Below are 23,075 nucleotides of genomic sequence, written 5' to 3'. Positions count from 1 at the left end.
CCAGTTGTGCTGCCTGCAGCTCCTGCACTGGGGTTTCTGCCTGCTCCCATCTGTGGCAGCCTCCAACCCATCTGACTGGGGTGCTGGCCCTGCATTTCTCTTTGTCAGTGCCTGTGTGTGCACGGCATAAAGCTGCAGGCACAAGCCTTCCTGGACCCTCCCCACAATGCCACCAGGAAAGCTCTGTTGGGCAAAAGAAACCTCAGCAAAGTAGTAGTTGAGACAGCAAGGAGTTTAACCAGCGCCCGCCCCATTCTGCACACAGGTTTGTCACTGCTTGTTCCTGCCCTCAACTGAGTTACGTGGGAAGCAAACTCTCAGAAGTGCCCAGGCCATGCCTACTCCACGAGCTCGCTCCTCTTCTGGGGTGGGTGATGCTAGTGGTCCTAGTGGTGTCTTTTCTTGTGCTGTGGGCCTATGATGACAGTAGTGGTGATGGTGATCTTGTTCACGGTCAGCCCTCCTGTGCCATAAGTGTCGAGATGTGCCTCTCGTTTGTACTCGGAGACTTGCTTGCTGGAGAGGAGCTCCCACACTGATACCCTCTGCTCCTGGAATGGGCCAAAAGTAATGTAGGAGCCCTCAGACTGGAGGAGATCCACTGTCTGCTGGGGAAGGGTTGCAAGATGCCTTTCTTTGCTGTCTGTCACAATACTGCTGGTGGTGCTGACTAGTTCCTGAATGGTGAGTGTCCCTGCACGGTACAGCTCCAGGAGCTCCTGCCTTTTCTCCTCAGGGATGTAGTCAGAGAAGAGCAGGTCCCACACAGAGACCTCCTTCCCCTGGAACTCATCCATTGACATCTCAACTGTGGTGGACTTCAGGGTCTCTTCCCAGGTCCTGTCCTGCCGGCAGGTGTGCTCAGCTTCTGCGACTGTTGACTCTGCTCTTGGACCACTCGCATTTGCCAGTTGCTCTGCCCTTGCTGCTTCTGCCTTGGTTACAATAGTGCTGACAACGGTTTTCACCTGGTCAAGGGTTAACTCTCCTGCCTGGTACAGCTCCAGGAGCTCCTTTCTGTTCTCCTCGGGGATGTACTTGGAGTGGAGCAGGTCCCACACAGATACCTTGTGGCCCTGAAACTCTCCAACCTCCACATCAACAACTGTGGTTTTCAAGGCTGTTTCCCATGGTTCTTCTTTGGTGGAGTCGTCTTCCTTCTCTTCTGCTGACACAGTGTCCTTATCAGAAGTCTTGACTGCAATTAGGAATTTCCTGCCTGTAGATGCTTTTTTCTTAATGAGAGCAGTGATAACAATTATTAACCGCTCCAAGGCCAATGTCCCTGCACAGTACAGCTCCAGGAGCTCCTGCCTTTTTTCCTCAGGGATGTAGTCAGAGAAGAGCAGGTCCCACACAGAGACCTCCTTCCCCTGGAACTCATCCATTGACATCTCAACTGTGGTGGACTTCAGGGTCTCTTCCCAGGTCCTGTCCTGCCGGCAGGTGTGCTCAGCTTCTGCGACTGTTGACTCTGCTCTTGGACCACTCGCATTTGCCAGTTGCTCTGCCCTTGCTGCTTCTGCCTTGGTTACAATAGTGCTGACAACGGTTTTCACCTGGTCAAGGGTTAACTCTCCTGCCTGGTACAGCTCCAGGAGCTCCTTTCTGTTCTCCTCAGGGATGTACTTGGAGTGGAGCAGGTCCCACACAGATACCTTGTGGCCCTGAAACTCTCCAACCTCCACATCAACAACTGTGGTTTTCAAGGCTGTTTCCCATGGTTCTTCTTTGGTGGAGTCGTCTTCCTTCTCTTCTGCTGACACAGTGTCCTTATCAGAAGTCTTGACTGCAATTAGGAATTTCCTGCCTGTAGATGCTTTTTTCTTAATGAGAGCAGTGATAACAATTATTAACCGCTCCAAGGCCAATGTCCCTGCACAGTACAGCTCCAGGAGCTCCTGCCTTTTTTCCTCAGGGATGTAGTCAGAGAAGAGCAGGTCCCACACAGAGACCTCCTTCCCCTGGAACTCATCCATTGACATCTCAACTGTGGTGGACTTCAGGGTCTCTTCCCAGGTCCTGTCCTGCCGGCAGGTGTGCTCAGCTTCTGCGACTGTTGACTCTGCTCTTGGACCACTCGCATTTGCCAGTTGCTCTGCCCTTGCTGCTTCTGCCTTGGTTACAATAGTGCTGACAACGGTTTTCACCTGGTCAAGGGTTAACTCTCCTGCCTGGTACAGCTCCAGGAGCTCCTTTCTGTTCTCCTCAGGGATGTACTTGGAGTGGAGCAGGTCCCACACAGATACCTTGTGGCCCTGAAACTCTCCAACCTCCACATCAACAACTGTGGTTTTCAAGGCTGTTTCCCATGGTTCTTCTTTGGTGGAGTCGTCTTCCTTCTCTTCTGCTGCTGACACAGTGTCCTTGCCAGAAGTTTTGTCTGCAATTAGGAATTTTCTGCTTGTAGTTTCTTTTTTCTTAATGACAGTGGTGACAACAGTTATCATCTGCTCCACAGTTAATACCCTTTCACGGTACAGCTCCAGGAGTTCCTGCCTTTTTTCCTCAGGGATGTAGTCGGAGAAGAGCAGGTCCCACACAGAGACCTCCTTCCCCTGGAACTCACCAGCTGGCACATCAACGGTGGTAGACTTCAAGATGTTATCTAGCTGTTCATCTTGTGTTGAAAAATCATCTCCATTTTCCTCTGTTCTTGTCACCGCCTTGTGTGGACTTCTGGCACTTGCCATGAGCATGGCATTTGCAGATTCTGTTCTGTTTATGATGGTGGTGACCACAGTAGCCACCTGTTCTGTGGTCAGTATCCCTGCTCTGTACAGCTCCAGCAGCTCCTGCCGCTTCCCTTGAGGGATGTATTTGGAAAAGAGCAGATCAAGCAAGGAAATATTTTGCCCCTGGAACTCACCAGCAGTGACATAGATGGTTGCAGACTTTAAGGACTTTCTCAACTGTTGCTCCTGGGACTGTGTATCCTGAACTGGTTGTGATGTTCTCACCTCGTTGTTGGGTATAACTGTGGATGAGCTCAGATCCCTTTTTTCCGTTTCTGCCCTGGTGATGATGGTGGTGAGGATGGTGATCATCTCCGGGATGGTGACCGTCCCCGCCTTGTATTTCCTCAACAGCTCCTCTCTCTGGTGATCAGGAATATAGCGGGAGAAGAGGAGCTCCCAGACGGTGACGCTCTGGCCCTGGAAGAGCCCCACGCTGAGGGTGGTGCGGGCGTCCTGCAGGGCTTTGCGGGCATCCTTGTTCAGCTGGTAGAGCACGGAGCCCTTGTCCATCACATGCAGCATAAGCAGCCCCGTGTCCGGGTCGGGCACGCAGCGGCGGAGGAGCTGTGTATAAGTCAGGTTTTCATGTGTGTTGGGATCGAAGCAACTTCTTGTTTGGTTCTTGGGGTTAGAAAGAAACTGACACATCTCCTGGTCAAAGTAGCCACGCTTGTAGGCCACCTCCACGGGGAGGCGGTGGCTGTGCACGGGGTCGATGATGCCACCGGTGGCGATCTGGGCCTCGAGCAGGCGGATAGCATGCTCCTTGACGATGAACTCTTTCTTCATGGCCTGGAAGAGGGAGATCTTGTGTCCTGTGTATGGCTCTGTGTACCCTGTCACGGCCCCCTCTGCCGACAGGAGCTTCTCATAAAAATCTCTGCCTATGAGTCCTGCAGTCAGCGCCTCTTTCACCGACAGCTTCTCATTCTTCACGGGGTCGGTGAGGAACCCTGAAGCAGCCTGCGCCTCCAGCAGCACCAGGGCCGTGCCTGGTGTCAGGAGCCCCCTCATCATGGCATCATAGATACTCATCTTCTTATTCATGGTCTGGATGAAGACTCCAGCTATGAAGCTGCTCCCACCCTCACCCATATCTAGCAGGTTACTTCCCATGTTGCTTGACTTGTTGTTCTGAGGGGATCCACTCGTCTTCTGCATTGTCTTTGGGGAATAACCTTGCTACCGTGGGGCACCGTGTTTTCTGAGGAGAGAGAAAGAAATAAATTGGTAAGACATAGGTTCTTGTGCAGTTTTCATGGTGTGTGTGAAGAAAGCCATCTCCCTGGATGTGGTAGCAGGAGCCCAGAGAGAAGCTTGGAGCGGGGTCTGGGGCTTTGCTGTCATCCTCCTTGCTCAGCAGCAATCTCAGGGCCAAGAGTGCCCCTTGTCCAGCTCCCTTTTGAACAGCGGATAAGAGCTCTCTGGAAGCAGCAGTGACAGCCCAGCTGGTGCATTTGCCTGTTCAGCATGCTGTGCACCTGCCCGCTGCAGTGGTGGGCTCTACACTTCTCTGTGCAGCTGGTTGCAACCAGGCTTGCCACCTATGCCAAAAAGCTCTTGCACTCAGGGCAGGAAAACAAATAATGGTATGAGAGAGAGCAGATGAGGGAAACGAAACTAACCAGCACCTCTGACACCTGCAAGCAGAGAGGTTTGAGGGCTGTGTCACAGAGTAGCAGGTTTAGTGAGAGACTGGTACTCTGCAAAGAAGCATGGTATCAGCAGCATGAATAACTTGGCCCCACTCCGGGCCCTCAAGGATCTGCCTGCTCTTCCAGAGCCAGATACTGCCTCAAACCTGTGGCCTCTATGACCTTCCCCTTCTGTTCGTGTGACACTGCTCACTTTTGGGCTGGTGCCACAGGGCACCAGCAAGAAGCATGGCCACTGCTCACCTCCCTGATTCATCAGTACTAGCTCCTGTGCTGCCCTGGGGCTGGCAGATTTAGCTGGTGGTCATTTGACAAGCACAGGTCGTGCCAACAAACAGCAGTGACTTCCTGATAACACTGCCACCAGTGACTATCCAGCTGCAGAGAAGTGCTGGCTAGTGCTGCAAAGTCATCTTCTGCTCTTATTCACTTAGACCATCATGATGCCTGGCTTTGTGCTGGTCACAGGCAGGGTGTGAGTGTGGTGGGACACTGCCAGCACTGAGCAGGGTGGCAGGTACAGCCTGACTCATGGCTGTCCATGGAGATCTTTCTTCTTGCTGTGTGATCCCACACCACCCTGGCATGACACGGAAAGACAGGGAACTACTGGAAAGAGTCCAGTAGAAGCTACGAAGATGATGAGGGGACTGGAGCATCTTCCTTATGAGGAAAGGCTGAGAGAGCTGAGGCTGTTCAGCATAGAGAGGAGAAAACTGAGAGTGGATCTTATCAATGTCTACCAATATCTTAAGGGCAAGTGTCAAGAGGATGGGCCAGGCTCTTTTCAGTGATGCCCATTGACAGGACAAGGGGCAACAGGCACAAGCTGCAACACAGGAGGTTCCATCTGAATATGAGTAAAGACTTCATTCCCTTGAGGGTGACAGAGCACGGGGACAGGCTGCCCAGAGGCTGTGGAGTCTCCTTCTCTGGAGACATTCAAACGTGCCTGAACATGACTCTGTGCAACCTGCTTGAGGAGAGCCAGCTCTTGCAGGGGGTTAGGCAAGATGGTCTCTAGAGGCCCCTTCCAGCCCCCACCGTCCTGTGGTTCTGTGACACAGGACGTGGGAATGGTCTTAGCAACAAATGAGTGGCTGATCCCCATGCAGCAGTGGATCCGAGCTGGCAGAGACCTCTCAGTTTCTGCTGCAATTGGGATGTGCCTGCGTCTCTGTTGGTCTAAGGCCACTGGGTTGGCAGAGCCCCCAGCCCCTAACTTGTTACATTCTTCTGTCGTCCCAGACTGGGGGCTGTGGCCACAGGTGTGCTGGCACCATCCCGGCCCATGCTGACTTCTAAACTGCACATGGGCAATGTTCACAGGAGGCCTAGTGGGCTGGTGCCACACCCCGTCCCAGGGACCATTATAGCCAGTTCCAGCAACTGGGACAGAGTCAATGGGAGGTTTTGTCTGACTGAAAGTGCTCTCTGCAGCAGGGCAAAGGTGCTCTCTCCAGATATTTAAGAGAACTGCTCTAGGAACAGGATAGTAGAGAGAGATTCTCTGGCTGAACCCTCTGGCACACAGTCCTCCGGGCATCCTGGGCTGGGCTTGCCGTGGACTACTGTCTGTAGCCACCACAGGCTGTCCTCCACGGACCTATGCAGTCATGTCTGCAAGTCCAGGTCTGGTGTCAACCTCTACAACATCCTGGGGCAACAAGGCCTGTGATTTAATCACACTTTGCAGGAAAAGTATTTTCACTGGGAGCTTCTAGCTCCTGTGCTGTGAAAGGTCATGAATAGTCAGTCTGTGTCATTAGCTAATTGTTATGTAGGTAAAATGGTAGATAAAATTACATATATATATAAAAACCCAAAGATTAGACAGCAGTGGGGACTAAGAGCAGGTACCTCAGGGAGCCTGCTGTAAGTGGCTGCTTGTAGTGGTCTCTCCCATTCAGGCATGTGCTTTGTAATTAGTGTGACCAGTCACAATCAATCCAGTGGGTGCCCTCACCCCCTCACCCCTAAAAAAATGCAGCACCCTTAACCAAGATGCTAGTTGCGCTGTCTGAAGCATTTCAGAGGAAGGCAGCCATGCTCTTGAGCAGACATCAGAATAGCCATGCAGTCAGGCCAAGGATCTGTGTAGTCCAGAGTCTTGTTTCCATCTTGAACCATAAATGAACAACAGGGGAAAGATGAAAATAGGGCAATGTGTGTAATATTTCCCTGGTTTCTATGTCATCCTCTGACTATTTTCAGCTCAGTGGATTTCATGAGCTGGATGCATTTTGTGTCTACGTAGTACTTCTCAAGGGATGTCTCACATACTGTCACCTGGTCTCTTCTGGAAGCCCTGTAAACTTTCAGCATCTACAACATTGCATGGTGATGAGGCCACAGTCTTGTAAAAACAGCAAAAATGAAACCCAAAACATTTCTTTAGGAACACCCATCTCCCATAAACTACAGTGACTGACATTAATGATATGTTTAACTCATTATCAGGGTCACAGCTTAATTCTCCAACTGTTTACCTAACTGGCCTAAAAGTCTCTGAGTCATTGCTTTTGATCCGTTTAAATATTGGATTGATGCTGGTGTAAATGGATTGCGATTGGGGAGAGGTTTATCCCAGCAGTTAGAGACCAGCCCCTGCCTCTTTGAGGACCCTGCCCATGGCTTCAGGCTCTTCTACAGCCAGCAGCTCTGGTCAGCCTTGTGGCTCCAGCCCTAGAGAGCAGCTTCTCTGCCCTCCCCTGCCTGATTCCACTGATGCAGCTGAAACCTCCCGGGAGGTGATGGGCTGGTTGTGCTGCCTGCTGGGGTGGCACTCAGCCTGGGACAAAGCGGAGTGCTGTGTCACACCCTGGAGCAGGCGACACCTATGTAGGACATTGATGTCGTGTAAACACCCTATACTGGAAAGACATTGCCCAACTGCAAGCTATCATTAACTGGTCTCTAATCAGACCTCCTGATGCTGGGGCTTGGCTGCACACACAGCTCCCGGGGCAGGAGCTGGCTGTCCTTTCAAGCTGTCGCAGCAGCCCAGCCCAAGAAGTCCCAGTGAAAGTGGTTTTCCAGTCAGAGTAGGCAGGGGTGGCCTGACAGTGCTGTGGTCCCAAGACCTGCCTGCGTCCCAGGGAGGGAAATCGCGTCAGCCCCCCCCAGCCTGGCACTGGCCTTGCAGCCTCCTGCCGCCAGGCTCCTGGCCAAGACCCACCATGCGAGTCAGCAGCCTCCTGTCTCAGGTGCCTGCAGGCTCAGGCAGGTCGAATAGCTCTGGCTGCTTCCCTCCCATATCCAACGTCCTTATCTGCTCAACTGAAGTGTTGAGGACACAAAGAAAGAGCAGCATCTCCATCCAGTCCTGGTGCCACTCTGTCACTTTGTCCCTTCTTGGAAAGGGCTGGGTCCTGGCCGGAGAGCTCCTGCTCACCAGTCCCCTGGGCCTCAGCAACTGCCCTCTAAACACTAGGTTTTGGAGTAGAGACAAGGTCCCCGCATCCCCTGCAGCCCCCTGGGATCTGCACAGAGGGTGCCGTGCTGAAACAAGGCCGGGTGGTAGCCCCGGTGCCCTCTCCAGATGGGCTCTGTCCTACCTGCTGGAGATGTATCCAGAGCAGCTGGCTCCCTGGCAGGCTCTGGTCCTCCTCCTCCTCCCTCCGCCTCTCAGCCAGGATGAGCAGCAGAGGCAAGCGCCCGATTTAAATCCTTCCCTTCCCCGCCCCTGGGGATGACACAGTGGCCCTGCCCTGTGCTGAAATACAGGAGCACAGCTGAAATACAGACACCCGACCCCCCCAGCACAGCGACATGGCAGCCCCAGACCCAGGCGCCCAGGTAGGGTGGCAGGGGCTGGGGCACAGTGACTGGCCCCAGTGCGAGATGTGAGGCATGTCTCTCACGGAAGCTTGGGTGAGCGATGGCTGTGGAGAGTGCAGAGGCACGGTGATGCTTTTGAACTCTCTGCCACCATCTTCTTCTGACAGGTGCCCAGCACGACTGCTTGTGGACTGCCCTGCCCGTGCTCCTGGCCGCCGTGGAGTTCTCCGCAGATCTGGGCTTATTCAACTTGGCTTTGCTCTGGCCGAGTCCCTTGGCTGGGCTGGGGAGCTGCAGCCACCCTCCTGCAGCTATCCCTGCTCCCCAGCCAGGACAGAGGCCGAGCCTGTCCCTCGCGATGGCCACGCCTGGGACCGTGCAGGAACCAGAGCTCTGGTGGCTGCTGGTGTCGTTCTCAGTGCGTGGAGTGGGCGGTTAGTGCCTCCAGCTGAAGCAGCCCCAGGATGGAAACCTCTCATGCTTCTGGTGAGCAGGAAGGGCCAGCCCCTGCCCAGAAGCTTGGGACACACGGTCAACCACTTGCTTGCAGAGGGCTTGCACCAGCCGGCCAGCTGGCAGAGACATACTTACTCATGGCTCTGGGCAGCTTTGGGCTGAGTAGGGCTGAAGCTCAGTCCCTATTTGGGTCCATTTCTGTGTCAGCGTAGGATGGACAACATCCCTGCAGCCACAGCTCTGGTGAACAGGCTCACCTGGTGCCTGCTTCCAGAACAAGAGTGGTTTTGGTGGGACTGTCCTGGTGTGCAATCATTTCTGTAGCTTTGTATGTGCTTGGGTGTTGACTGTGGCTGAGTGAATCTGTGACTGTGTATGTGCTCCCATCAACCTGCACCTGTGTCTGTGCCTCTGCGTGTGACTGTATGTGCTCCTGTGTGACCCTGCAGGTGGGTGACCGTGCAAGTGTGTGCACATGTGACAGTGTGTATGCAAGGGACTGTATACATGCTTGGGTGAGCCTACTTGTGCAGCTGCACATATGCAGGGGTGTGTGACTGTGCGTGCTGGTGTGGCTCTGGCCCCATGTAGGTGTGGGAGACTCGTATCCCGTGTGCGGAGGAGGTGCTGCCTGCCCCTGCCCTTCCTTCCCTGGGTGTCCTGCTTTGGGTGCACATTCCTGCCTGCGTAGGTGCTTGCCAGACTGGATGATCAGCACACGGAGACATTTTCCCTCTGACTCACTAAGGTCGGTTTGGCTCTGGGGAACACACCTGGGCAGGAGGTCCCTCTGTTCGCAGAAGTGAAGGTGGACACAGGACTCATTTCTGTTGTCTTTACTTCATCCTCAGAAGCCCCTCCTCAAGTGACATCTATTTTCAGCCTGCTTATGTTGCTTTTCATAATTGAAACTTTACTAATTGCATTTCGCTGCAGGTTCAGCTATTCCGGCTGGGCTACAGCGAAAGTTTTTTTCTGGGGTGCATCCTTGCCAGGAGCAGAGTGTAAGGGGGTGCAAAGGGTACCTGGCCTGGGCTAGGCAGGAGGATCCCATCTCTCTGTCCTCTCAGCAGCCTGCTCTGTGCAGCACAGACCCCCTGCGCAGCCTGGCCAGATGAGCACCACAGGGCAGAGTTGAGTTGCTCTGCATTGGTCCCCCCCACATTCCTCAGGCATGGCACAGCACTGACCATGGCCAAGCAGGATGTTCCTCTGAGCTGTACAAGTGACACTGGACCACTATATGAAGCTGGCCCAGCTCGTTTAGACACCTCTGAAGTGCTGGTAGTTGGTGGCTTCCCTTGAAGGTGCATTACTTTGCATTTGTTGAAATAGAGGCTGTGATTTATCTCCCCACAATGAATTCCTCCTGCTGAACTGGAGCCCAGCTCCCGTTATAGCTGTGCAGAGCACATCATGATGCTCGCCAGAGCCCAAAGCATGACTCCTCTGACCACTTGTACATGTCTCCCATAGGATGTACCCACAAAGCAACCACCAGCTGCATGGACCTGCTATCCCTTGGCTGCCTGGGGCAGCTGGGGTGACCCAAGCTACACATAAACATCACTTGCAGTGAATCAGCCCTGAACGTCACCTCCTCCTGCACGTGCAGGTCTCAGAGCAGCCTCACCTTCCTCACATACACCAGATGGCTTGAAGAGGGTTGCATTACATGGAAATGCCGGTGCCTCACCTTGACCCCGCTCCCAAGTTGTCCCCTCTTTAGCAGAGAACAGGGGTCCCTCTTCCTGACAAGAACCACACATTCAATCCTATGCTTCTCTCCTTACTCCTAGCCTGTTTCTGGGATGTGACAACCCTTTTTCTTTTCAACCCTGAAGCAGCTTACTTCTTTCATGATCTTCTCTGAGGCCATGACAAAGGCTTTTTGGAGGTGGATTAGAGTAAGCTGAACTTTGCTGTATCCAAGAAGTGTTTCCCCAGGAGATTAGGGTGATGCTGCAGGTGAGCCCTGTGCCTGAGCCCCCGTGTCTGCCAGCTCCTGGAGCCACCAAGGGGGCTGCACTCAGTGGCACAGGACTAGCTGGCCCTCTATAGTCCCAGGGCTCACCTGCTCCTCTGCCACCCCCCCAAGAATGCCTGATGAAAAAAAAGGGTGCCCACAAGTGCATCTCCAGGCAGGTGGCCATTCCTGCATCCCACGGGTGACTCCAGCACCTGCACGCCTTCCCCAGGGAAAGGGAGCAAGACAGAGACTGCACTGAGCCTCTCAGCTTCATAAATGCCAATCCCTGCGTTGCAGAGCTGAAACCTTGGTCCTCAAGCACAGGTTTGCATGTGTGCTCTGTGCCAAACCTTGGTCCCATCAAGCTCGTTCACTGCTTTGGCCACCTGCTGTCAGACACACAGGGTGTGTATCTCCTCCTGGCCCATTTTTTTGCCTCTGTGTTTTGGGTTGAAATCCTCTCAACCCCGTTCCCATAGCTGTTCTGCTTTGTTTTCTGGTGTGTTTAAGGCACAGGGACACTGGACACTGCCCAGCGAGGCAGAGCCTAGCTGGAGTGCTGTGCAGCCGGTGCCTGTGTGTGTGTGCAACTGTGCTGCCTCCATCCCTTCCCCCTGCTCCTGGCACTCATCATTAGACATGAGACCCTCCCTTTAAAGGAGGGCTCCCATCTGTCTGTCTGCCACCTGGGAGCATCACCAGCATCTTATCCACTGTATGGAGTTTGCAAGCTTTTGGTAGCAGGGGGGCTGCAGGCATGGCTTCTGTGAGAAGCTGTTGGAAGCTTTCCCCATGCCTGATGGAGCCAACGCCAGCCGGCTCCAAGAGGGACCAGGCGTGATGAGCCCATCAGTGATGGTGGCAGTGATGGTGGTCAGTGAAGGAGGAAGGGGAGGAGTAGTTGCTCCAGTCACTGGAGCAGAGATTCCCCAGCAGCCCATGGAGAGCCCACGCCGAGGCAGGCTGTGCCCCCAGCCCATGGAGCCCACGGGGGAGCAGATCCCCCCCCTGCAGCCCATGGAAGGGACCCATGCCAGAGCAGGTCGTGAAGATCTGCAGCCCATGGGAAGACTCAGGTTGGAGAAGTTCATGGAGGACTGTGTCCCATGGGAGAAGGGACGAGGCAGGGAATTCAGGAGTGAGGTTAAGCCTGGGAAGAGGGGAGGAGTGGCAGGGTTTAAGATTTAGTTTTTATTTTCTCATTACCTTACACTGATTTTGATTGGCAATAAATTAAACTGATTTCCCCAAGCTGAGTCTGTTTTGCCCGTGGCAGTAGCTGCTGAGTGATCTCTTCCTGTCCTTATTTCAACCCATGAGCCTTTCATTATGTTTTCTCTCCCTGGTCCAGCTGAGGAGGGGATTGGTGGAGCGGTCTTGGTAGGCACCCAGCATCCAAACAGGGTCAGCCCAGCACACCTGATGACACTGATGCCATGGGGCCCGTTCCCCATTCTGTTAGCACTGGAAGGCACCAGCCCACCTCCAACACTAGGCATTAGCAGCTACAGCCAAGTACTGCTGACCATGAGGCCTCACAAGCAAACAAGGGGGTTGTTCCTGACCACGGAGTCCTAACTGCAAAACTGGCGATGACCTGCAACCTCAGAAAGAGAAGAACAGCGGAAGGAAGATGGCATGTCAGTTGTCCGTTCCATGGGAAAGCTGTTCCTTAGGCCTGCTCCCAGTCTGCACCCAGTCCTGGAGATCTTTCTTAAAGAGGAGATCTTTCAGGTCACCTGCAGTCTTGCTGCTCCAGGTCTCTTGGCAGGCAGGTGGCATGGACCACCTTAGGGGTGCGCACTCTGTGCGCTCACTTTGGCTGCGCCGTCTGCAGGAGTGCTGGTGGAATACCTGTGAGTAATTTGGAAACCAGTGTCCTCACTGAGCAGCGCTGATTGCTTTACCCATTTTATCTTCTTTCTCTTCGAGACAGCTGATGTGCCACTGTAAGGTGGCACTGTACCTCTTGTGATTTGAATATGATCAGATGGTTTTCGAAGCAGGCAGCAGATCCTATTTTGGTTTACAAGCCGAAACACAATGACTTTACATTTCACTTTCCTTGAATTGCCAGGAGCTGGATATTTGTGAGAACACAAATGAAACTGCACTCAGATTATCTCGAAGAGGAACACTGACATCACTTAGTTTCAGGGGATCTCTGGAGAAACCACCTTCTTATTTAGTGACTTGGCAACTGGCTGCCACCCTTCCCCTTCGCTCAGACACAGGGGATGCGGTTGGCAGGTATGCAAACAGCCGTGGGAGAGGCTGGGAGTAGCAGAAGTGCAGCAGCTGTTGCAGCTGGGGTCTTGCCTGGGCAGCCGGAGCTGGACTGCCTGCAAAACCCTGAATAAGCTGCTGCAGCACCTACCAGTGCTCTGTGCCTCCATGCCGACGGGCTGTGCGCGTCTTCAAGTGACTGCACATAATGCACTCAGCAGAAGGCAGGGCAGCATCACTGTCTGGGGAGTTTGTGTCACATTAGGATCCATGTATGTGGCACTGGATTGCCAGGGCTGCCACCCAGCTGCAGCCAGATGTATCAGTCTAGCCTCAAACCTATTTTTATACATACATATATATATATATATATGAAGTCAGGTATTAAAAGGGCAAATGGCCTTTACACTAAAAAGAAGTAAAGAAAAAATCAGGTGAGTGTGCAGGTCTCTGGGAGTGTCTGAAATGCAGATATGCTCTGCCTCCACCTCTCTAGCTGCCCCTCACTACAGCTTTTCAGAAAGCAAAGCCAGGATGCAGACCCATGGGATGCCCCTGTCCTCCGCTGAGCTCAGTGACTCACCAGCTGGTCCTGCAGCTTCCCAGGAGGCCTGGCATGGAGACGCCTGGACTCGGGTATCTGCAGCCTGGTGGCTCTGCCTCACCTGCCGGAAGGTGTAGGTGTCCTTGGCTGAAGCAGCCATGAACCACATCAGAGAGCTGGGAGATGGTTTTCTCAAGGATGCTTCAGCACCGGAATATTTGGGGAGTGTTGTTTTCCTTCAGCATCTGATCTGGGAAACATCCTCTGCCAGAGCCTGGATGCTGACATGACTCCCTTCCAGCCGGTCCAAGGAGTGTCGGTCCCTGCAGCCATGCAGCTGGACTTATGGCAGCTGGCACAGAGTGGTTCAGGGATCGCTGTGGAAGGTGATGCACAGAACAGGCAGCAGCCTCGTGGCTGATGTAGAGAGGGATGTCCCCTGTGCTCAAGCAGCCCTCTGGGGACGTCCCTGCATGGGCAGCTCCTCTACATAGCAGAGGACAGCATTAACCAGAGAAAATCAGCAGCACCCAATGCACCTCTGCCTGGTGCGACCCACGGTGTGGAGCTCGAGCACTGGGATTCCCAGAGGCAGAGGCATCCTGAGGCGTGGGAGCCACCCATGCGCTGTGTGGGTGCTCCTGGCAGGTATGCAGCTGACTCGGGACCTGCAGAGCTGTGTGAGCCGGCGGTGTTGGACCTGAGGAGGAACTACACCTTGACTGCAGGTACCTCACGCTGCCACGCCTGCTCTGCCTGTTCTCGCTAGCTGAGCTGAGCAATGCAATGTGCCTTTGAAGGGAAGAATAACAAAAATGTCCTCTTTCAAAAACCACAAAGAACCACCCTAGCCCAGCACCCAAGGGATGGGCACAGGCAGGCAACCATGAGCAAACAGAAAAGACAAAAATCCTCTTTATTCTGTCTAGGAGATACGTGATTGCACAGCTCTGATTTCTGTGGGAAAGGAACTCTCAAACATCTTCTACCCTGACACGTGATTCCTGGGAAACAGGGATTGACGAGACTTTTGCTGGTGCTTCAGGCCACCTGGCTTGCAGCAGGGGCAGGGAGGAAGATAAGCTAGAGGCATTGGGGTTGTGCCAGGGGTGTGCCATGCTTCCTGCACCCTTTCCAGGGAACCTGCTTATCCTTTGGCTCCCCAGCTTCCTGGCACAGGAGTTTCTCTCCACAGCTCCCAGGCACAGCGAGGGGAAGGATATATACTTAATGACCTGCCCAGGTCTCTCCATACGTACTCCTGTCTTTCCCCGAAGGCACACTGGGAGATGGCACAGACACAGTGCTCTGCTTATGCAGCTCCTGCTCCGGTGGGGGCTGTGAGGCCCCTTGACACACTGCAGCCCATGCAGTGCAGAGCCTTGGCTGTCGGGATGGCTGCAGAGCCAACCTTGGGGCACAACTGGAATGTGCAGAGCTGAACATAGCTGGTGGGGTCTGCCCTTCGGTCCATCTCCCAGCTGGCAGACAATGCAGCTCTGCTGCTCTTCTCTGAGAGTCAAGCATCTGTCTTCCCTCCCCTGCTCCTCGGACACAGATAATGGATGGTGGCTGCTGGCAGAACAGCCTGCTGAGAGCAGCAAGGAAAAAATCCCGCTCTAGAGATCATCGCTTGATAAATGTCCCCCCATAACAGGACTGCTCTGGCTTCGGGCTGGCTGAGCCTATACACGCTCCCTCCTGCTGAGCCTACCACCACCTGTGCAGCACAGCAGGATGCCCAGACAACGATGGGTGATGGCACCGCTCACATGACCGGTGCCACCAGATCAGATGCAGACATATGACTCTGGGGATTTGCAGCCACTGTTCTGATTGCTGCAGTTCATGGTGCTTGGCCAAGCATCCCCTGAATGTGCCCACCAGGGCTGCGCACAAAGCAGAAGCTCATGTTCCTCTGCCAGGAGCTTGGAAATCCAAGAGGCATTCTGGGACATGGGGCTCACTGTGCCACGGAGAGCTGGGGCACAGGGTGACCTGATTGCACCTCTCCACCAGATGGCACGCAGGGCTTCCCCAGCAGCTCTGCGTTTGGCTGTGGGCAGGCAGGAGACTCATCCCTACCCCTCTGCACCATCAGCAGGGCCTTCAGTTCTCATGTTTACCTCTTCCAGCTCTGCCAGCAGCTGATCCTCGGATGTGCCATCGGGGCACTATTGGGGCTGCTGCTTGGGTATATTGAGGTCACAGAACACCCCCCAGAGCCTGATGGTTTGTTGGCTTTGGCCAGTGAAGGGGCAAAAGCAGTGAGCTCCAGGGTGGGAGGGAAGGGGTAAGCACAGCCCCCATAGACTGTGGCATGGGGTCAGTAGGGGTGGCTTGCATGTAGCTGGTCAGGGCTACAAGCCCTGCCTGCAGGGGACAGGGAGCTGCCAGTGGGTGCTACTGTCAGGACTGGCCAAGCAAGGGTGGTCCAGCATTGCCAAGCGTGCAGCTGAGCTGGGTGGGGGAACCTGGTCCCACACAGAAGCTGCTGTGCCCTGGTGAGGGAGAGGTGGTGGGATTCTGGTGCAAGATGGCTCATGGCTCCCAGCTGACTCAGTTCTTGTCCTGCGAGGTGGGTATCCAGCGCCAGAGAAGTCCTGGTGTGGAGGCAGTCCCTATAGGCAGGGGCCAGGGAGCACTCAGGGGGCTGTGACACCTGGGCTTCAGGTGAAAGACCAGAAGAGACCATGATTCACCCTGTAATGGGGCTGGGGAGAGCTCCAAGGGGCTTGGGAGGCAGCAGAATGGCTGAGGGGGTAGTATCTCTGGACCTTCCCTGGCCAAGAGGAGGACAGCTCTGGGAAGGCACAAAGCTGTGCAGCAAACGTGCAGCCTTGGGCTGCAGCCAGGAACCTAATGGTGGTGGCCAATAGGTCAGTGTGTGGGAAATGCTGCCAGTGTATGGGGAGGTGCATACTGCAGGGCTGGAGATCTGATGGCGAGTGAGACAGGGGGACAAGACAGCTGGGAGCTCAGGGGAAGAGGACTGGGTGGACCAGGAATGAAGGTGGGGGAGGAAGGCAGCGCAGGAGGCAGCATGCCACAGAGGATAACTTACACAGGCTCCGGAGGCAGGCAGGGGACAGGCACACCTGGCTGGCTGCTGGTGGGTGCTTTGATCTCCTGGAGGCCACAGCTTAGCACCCTTTGGTCCCAGGGTCCAGCTCCGGGTGCTGCTGGAGCCAAGCACCATTCCTGCGTGGTGCACTGGACCATGGCACGACACAGGTCTCCCAGCCCAGGGCATGCAGCGGCCGCAGGGGCACCGTGCTGCGGCCAATGTAGTCGGATGTTATGCCCAGCAATGTAGCTGGCTGCCTGGGGACCTGACAGCAGCTATGCCCATTTGCCATTGGGAAAGACGAAGTCAAGCTTCCATGAAGGGTAAAACAGACAAAAAGGGAGGAGAGGCTTTGAATAGGCAGCTGAAAAGAGGCCAGTGGGAGCTGGCCTCCCAAGAAAGGCCACCAACTTCGATCATGTTCCCAGATAATGGGGCCCTCAAGCCTGAAGTAGGATGTGGCAGGAAGGTGGGTGTGATGGTCATCTTTGCAGTTTTCATGCCTAATTATCAACAATAATTTTTAATTATTGTCTGGGCGTGTTCCTGGACTGAGTGTCTCTTGCAAGGCACTGTTTCAGTGTGGTGAGCAGGGCCATACTGGTGCCCAGGTGGAGGAGAAGATGGCCAGATGAGGCTGTGGCATGTCCTGGAGCAACAAGAACACTGCCATGCTTGGGCTGGAAGGCATGGCCCTTGGTGATGGGCAGGTGAGGTATAGAGGCTGGAACTACACAGTCCATTCTACTCTTTAAAAAAAAAACCACCAAAAACACCAAAAACCAGAAAATCAGGGTCATAGAATAATTTTGGTTGGAAGAGAGCTTCAGAGGCTGTCTGGTCCAGCTCAGAGCAGGTCCGATCAGATCAGATTGCTCAGGGCTGTGTTCATGCAGTGTCGATAACCTCCAAGGGGAGGGAAGGGACATCCGGAGATCCATCCCCTCTGCTCAAGGCAGGGTCAGCCACAACCAGCCTGATGTCCTGAGGTTGCTCAGGAACATGTCCAGTTGGGTTTTGAGTAATTCCAAGGATAGAGACTCTGCAACCTCTCTGGGCAATCTGTGCCTATGTTTGACCACATCACAGTAAAAAAAGTGTTTCCTGATGTTCAGAGAAAACCTCCTGTCCTGTCTTGCCTCTTTTCCTGTCACTGGGTACCATTGACAAGATCCATCTTCTTCATTCCTTCCCTTCAGGTATTTATATATGCTGTCAAGATGACCCCGAGCCTTCTCTTCTCCAGGATGAACAGTCCCAGCTCTCTCAGCCTTTCCTCAACGGAGAGAAGCTCCAGTCCCTTCATAATTTTTGTGAACATTTGCTGGACTGTGTCCAGTAGTCCACATCTGTTGTGCTGGGGAGCCCAGAACCGGACCCAGTACTCCAGGTGTGGCCTCACCAGTGCTGAGCAGAGAGGAAGGATCACCTCCCTCAACCTGCTGGCAATGCTTTGCTTAATGCAGCCCAAGGGGGCTGGTGGCTTCTCTGCTGCAGGAGCACATCGCTGGGTCATGTTTAGCTTGTCCACCAGGACAGCCAAGTCTTTTTCTGCAAAACTGCCTTCCAGCAGGCCAGCCCGCCCACGCTGGTGCCTGGGGCTGTTCCTCCCCAGGGGCAGGACTTGGGGTTTCCCTTTGTTAACTGCATGAGGCTCCTTCCTGAAGTTGGGCAAAGTCCTTGCTCCCAGAGCTCTGTAGCCACTGCTGATATCCTCCAGGTCACTCCTGGCAATGTCATTGGTGCTCATGTGAAAGGGAAGCAAGTGCTAACAGTCTGAGGGCTGGACAAATCTGGTCAGCCTCTCTGCAGCATCCCAGATCCTGGCCCCAGGTCTCTGTGAATACCCTGTAAATCTTCTCCCCATTTTCCCTGATAGTGCACAGCCTGCTCAGATGCCCCAGGCACTGTTAGCAGTCCCAGACCTTGATGGCAACATCTGCCGTCTTGAGCTCTGGGCTGAGGCATCCATTGCGCACCAGTCTGCAGGAACGTGCATCCTGCAATGTGTTGAGAACATTGCTGCTGGGTCTTCAAGAAGCCCCCAGCAGAGATACTGGGTACTGTCATGACAACAGCTATGACCTGCTATGTCCATGCCAGCTCTGCTCTCCAGTGGACCCAAAGGCACCAGAGGCAGCTCCCAGCACAGGTGGAAACAGAGCCAGAGCTGGTGTGCAGACAGACAGCACCGCCGTCAGCACCAGTCCCAGCAGCGTCCCTGCACCATCCTGCCAACTGCCCCACCAGCCACTGGGCATCTGCTTGGAACCCCTATTTGCGAGCATGAAAATACCTGCTATAGGATGACTGGAGTGGCTGTCATTTCTAGCCTGGTCACTGCAGCCCAGTACCACCCAGTATGGTCCTGCCCAGCTGCTGGAGCCCACCTCGGGTGTCTGTACAGAATGAGGGACATGGCTGCTGCCCTCTCATTTGCAGGTTCAACCAGCAGCAACACTGCACATGTATCCCAGAGACACACACACAGACAGACACAGGACACTGACACAGCCAGTCAGACAGCCTGCCACAGAAAAGGTGCTGCCATCAGTAGCACCCGTGCACAGGACCTGCATCACACATGAGCACAGGCAGCCATGTCCCCTCCTCCTCTGGGACTGGCCGAGGCAGCAGGTCACTACTGCAGGCACAGACATGAGACTGGGTTTGCAAGCACACGCACACTCATGGACCCCGAGTACCAACACAGCCCCTCTGCCTGCTGACAGACCTGCCCAGATCCTCACCCATGGGTCCCCTACTTACCATCTGGTCAGTTTGATGTTTGCTGGTGAGCACACACCCACACTCCCCATGCACACCAGGGTTGGGGAAGATGCTTACAGCCCCCCCACCAGCCGGCACACGTGCTGGTCCCATGTCCCACAAGGACTGTGACCTGTGGTCCCGCTTCAGCCATCAGCATGGAGCCCTCACTCATGCTAGTCCCCCTCAGTAGCTGGTTTTTGGTACACAGTCTGTGGGACCCTCCCCAGATCCAGTGAGTTGAGACCCCTCCAGCTACTGATGCTGAGACCCTCAGGGTTACATCTGTTCCAGCCATGAAGTCCTAGTGTGCCTGCAGTTTCTTCATAACCCATCACTTAATGCCACTGATCAGATTTGTTTCTGGTTATTGTCTCTGTTAACACTTATTGGTCAGGTTTTATGTCTCTGTGTTTGCCTCCTTCCATTTCCTTGTCATCTCAACAGAAAAAAATAAGCATCCTCTCACTCCACACATACTGACCCATTGGTGTGACTGGCCAGGTTTGTTCCCACTGCCACATCCCGTATGATTTGCCTATCAGGTTTGCTCTTGTATGTTCTTGTTGATGGCTCCTTTGACCAGACACCCTCAAAGGAGCAGGTGCTCTCCTTCCACTCTGCCTCACAGCCCCAAAGCCCCACTGACCGCCAAAGCTGGGCCACTGCAGAGATCCTGGTTGCAGCTCCACAAAGGAGCCTGGTCTCCCCTCGGGGTATGATGTGGTGCCTTTGGATGGACGCAGCTTGTGCATGTTACCCTGGCACAGGCACATTCCCTCCCTAATCCTAACATTTGATTTATTCTGACCGCTGTTGAGCCCACATCAAATAATCTGTTACAATTCTTGCTGCTGACCGGTGGCAACTCACAGCTGGGTACACGGACACTAGGATTGCTTCTCCCTCTCTGTGCCTTTTTACCTACCTTGAACATCTGCTATTTTAACTCCAGTCACTCTATGTTGCTTGGTCTTCCTGCAGTTTTTGCAGCTGGCACTTTTCTTTACTAAGCTGAATAATTTAATACCATCTGTTTCTTCACTGTTCACAGCATTTCCCAGGCCATGTCTTCATGTGTTGAACAGCTCAGCTCCCAGCATGGAGCCCTCTGGGCCCCACTGGTGACCCCCTCACTGAGAAGATGGATCACTTTTTCTTGCCTTTTCTTTCCTTTGAGCATTTGCAGCTTCTGCCTCCATGACACCCCAGCAGCAACTGCCACGGTTTAACTGCTGCATGCAGAAATCTTTCCTGATGTTTCTCCACAACCTAGTTCTTATGGAAAATAACAAATATTAGTTCCCTGCTTGCCTTATCCATGTCATCTATGTTTTTATGTCCCCTCTACATCCCTGCTCGGGATCTGCCCTTCCTCCTGACTGCAGAGGACACTATCTACCTAGTTCACTCTCTGCACAGCCAGCCACTGCCCCTTATTTTTGTCTGCTCACCTTCCCCTTGCCCTGCTCCCTGGAGCTGGAACTTCAGTCCGGGGTTCTCTGATGGTGTGCTTGCGACTTTGACCCAGCTCTAAGCTCTCTGATAAGGGCCCCATGCTGCCACCAGCACACCTTCCTCTGCTGTTCTTGTGCATTTTGTAATTTGGTGTCACAGCATCCACCTGCTGAGCCTCCTTGCAAGAAGCCCATGGCATGCTGGTGTTTTGTTGAAGATGAGGCATTCCAGTTCCTCAACCCTAGATATTTATCCTGGTTCTCTACTTTTTTCCTGTATTGTGTTTAAACAAGATTCTGCTTCTTTTAATGGTTCCTCCCTTTTCCTTTTCTCCATTCTGGTTTTCACCATAAAATCATTCAGGTTAGAAAAGACCTTAAAGATCATCAAGCCCAACCATTAACCCAGCACTGCCAAGCCCACCGCTAAACCACATCCCCAAGTGCCACATCTACACATCTTTTAAATACCTTCAGGGATGGTGACACCACCACCTCCCTGGGCAGCCTGTTCCAGTGCTGGACTGTAGAGGAATGAAGCTGGATTAATTATCCTTGATAATATACAACTGTGGGCTGGCCTCAGGGGTGGTGGGTTGGCTGATGTAGATAAGGTGCAGCTGTGGCTGTTCTGTTAAGAGGTTGGGTAGCCAAGAAAGAGAGAACTGCCGAGGAAGAGAGAGAGAAAGAAGCAAGAGAAGAGAGAGTGGGCCCTTGATCAGGTGAGACAAGGAGGAGGCAGCAGAGGGACTAGCATGAAGAGTATGCTATCTGTGATGGTAAAAGACCTCGTTGCAGCTTGATGGTTTGGAGAGTGCTGTGACACTGGACAACCCTTTTAGTGAAGAAATTTTTCCTAATATCCAATCTAAACCTTTGGTGGTGCAACTTAAGGCCATTTCCTCTTGTCCTATTGCTTGCTACTTGGGGAAAAGACACCAACACCCACCTCACCAGGTGTGAGTTTGGCCTCTCCTTTGCTTGGAGATGCAAAACTTCTATGATAACATCTTTTCAGCTTCTCAGCCCCATTTTATGAATTTATGTCTGCTTTATTAGCTGACTGACCTCCACGTGGTACCTGGCCTGCTTCAGGGAATAATGTCATGGAAGGCCTGGCCTTCATCTTCCTGCCTGAACCACACATTTTAATGCCAGAACCTCTTTCCTTCATCTTCCTCTGTGTGGGGTCCATGGTCACAGTCTCCTCCCCAGCACTTATGAGCCTTTCCAGAAACCTCCGCCCTGCAGGCAAGTCACAATGTGACTCCAGATCACAAGCCCCGAAGTTTGTTTTGCCTCAGCTCACTCTCTGCATCCCTCGTCAGGGAGGACCATCACTGCTATCACACTCCCATTAGGCTTCATTGCCTGGTACTGAGTTTCTTACAGAGGTAGTGCTAGCTCCTGGCTGTTCAAGTGCGTGGCTGTCTAACACAACTCCTGAAGTGAGCCCTGATGGTCCATGTGGCCATGGAAGCCCCTGTTCCCCTGACAGAGGAAGAACTGACTGTCTAACCAGCCTGCTTCCGTATCTGCCCTGTAGCCTGCAGCCAGGCCAGGCTACCATGCTGCCTGGGAAGGCTGTTCCAGCTGCCAGATGACGCTTCAGTGCTGCCTGCTATTAATGTGCTGGGGAGAGCTGTGAGCTGCTCGCCGCACAGTCCTTGCACAGAGCAGCATGGTGGGGAAGGCAGCCAAGCTTTGGCGCTGGGCCCATGCTGCAAGGCCCTACCCTATCGTCCTTTCCTTAGTGCATGCTTTCTATCCTGTGCAGTCCTCCTCCCATTCCTGATCTCTATGTGAGACTGGCTTTTTTCCATATCCAGTGCCACAAGGTGATAACAACCAAGCTTTGAGGTGCTGGCTGTTGGCAGATGATGCTCTGGCCCAGCGCTAGGAGTCTGAGAACTTCAGAATACTATGGAGTTTCCCCTTGGTTCTTTTTCTTTTGTATATCCTAGTGGAATATATAAAAAATAAGCCACTAGCTTTCAGTTGGGTTTAGTTAAATGGTATTTTTTCAAGGCCAGGCTGGATGGGGCTTTGAGCAATGTGGTTTAGTGAAGGTATAGGGCATGGAGGGGTAGAACTAGATGATCTTTAAGGTCCCTTCCAACCCAAACCATTCTGTCATTCTGTGATTCTATGAACAGAGACACTTGGAGACCAGGTGAAAAGCATGGCGAAGGCTGAAAGATGTGGAACTAGAGACTGAATGAGAGGAGACAGTCTGTGAGCAAGGGATGTGGGCAGAAACAAAGGAATGGCTATGATGGAGCAGGGCAAGGGCCTATCCAGCTGGGTGCTTTGTCTCATGCAGCAGCTGGTAGTGAGCCCTCTTACACAGCAGCAGCGTGCAGGGCTCTGAGAGGCAGAGATGCACAAGGCTAGATAGTGTGAAAGACACAGCT

At 53.6% G+C, this 23,075-nt stretch overlaps 1 protein-coding gene across 1 annotated transcript in view; it reads right to left on the bottom strand.

The window, feature by feature from the left end:
- Positions 1–386: 386 nt before the first annotated feature.
- The window catches only part of EPPK1 (epiplakin 1), a 44,898-nt gene continuing 22,209 nt past the window's right edge, over positions 387–23,075 (bottom strand). The window contains exon 5 of the mRNA XM_055703857.1: positions 387–3,920. Coding sequence (XP_055559832.1) covers positions 387–3,920 — 3,534 coding nt within the window. The remainder of the gene's footprint in view (positions 3,921–23,075) is intronic.

Source organism: Falco cherrug, chromosome 3, assembly GCF_023634085.1.
Source record: "Falco cherrug isolate bFalChe1 chromosome 3, bFalChe1.pri, whole genome shotgun sequence".
In the NCBI taxonomy this organism is placed as follows: domain Eukaryota; kingdom Metazoa; phylum Chordata; class Aves; order Falconiformes; family Falconidae; genus Falco; species Falco cherrug.
This window is presented reverse-complemented; position numbering and strand designations above follow the sequence as displayed.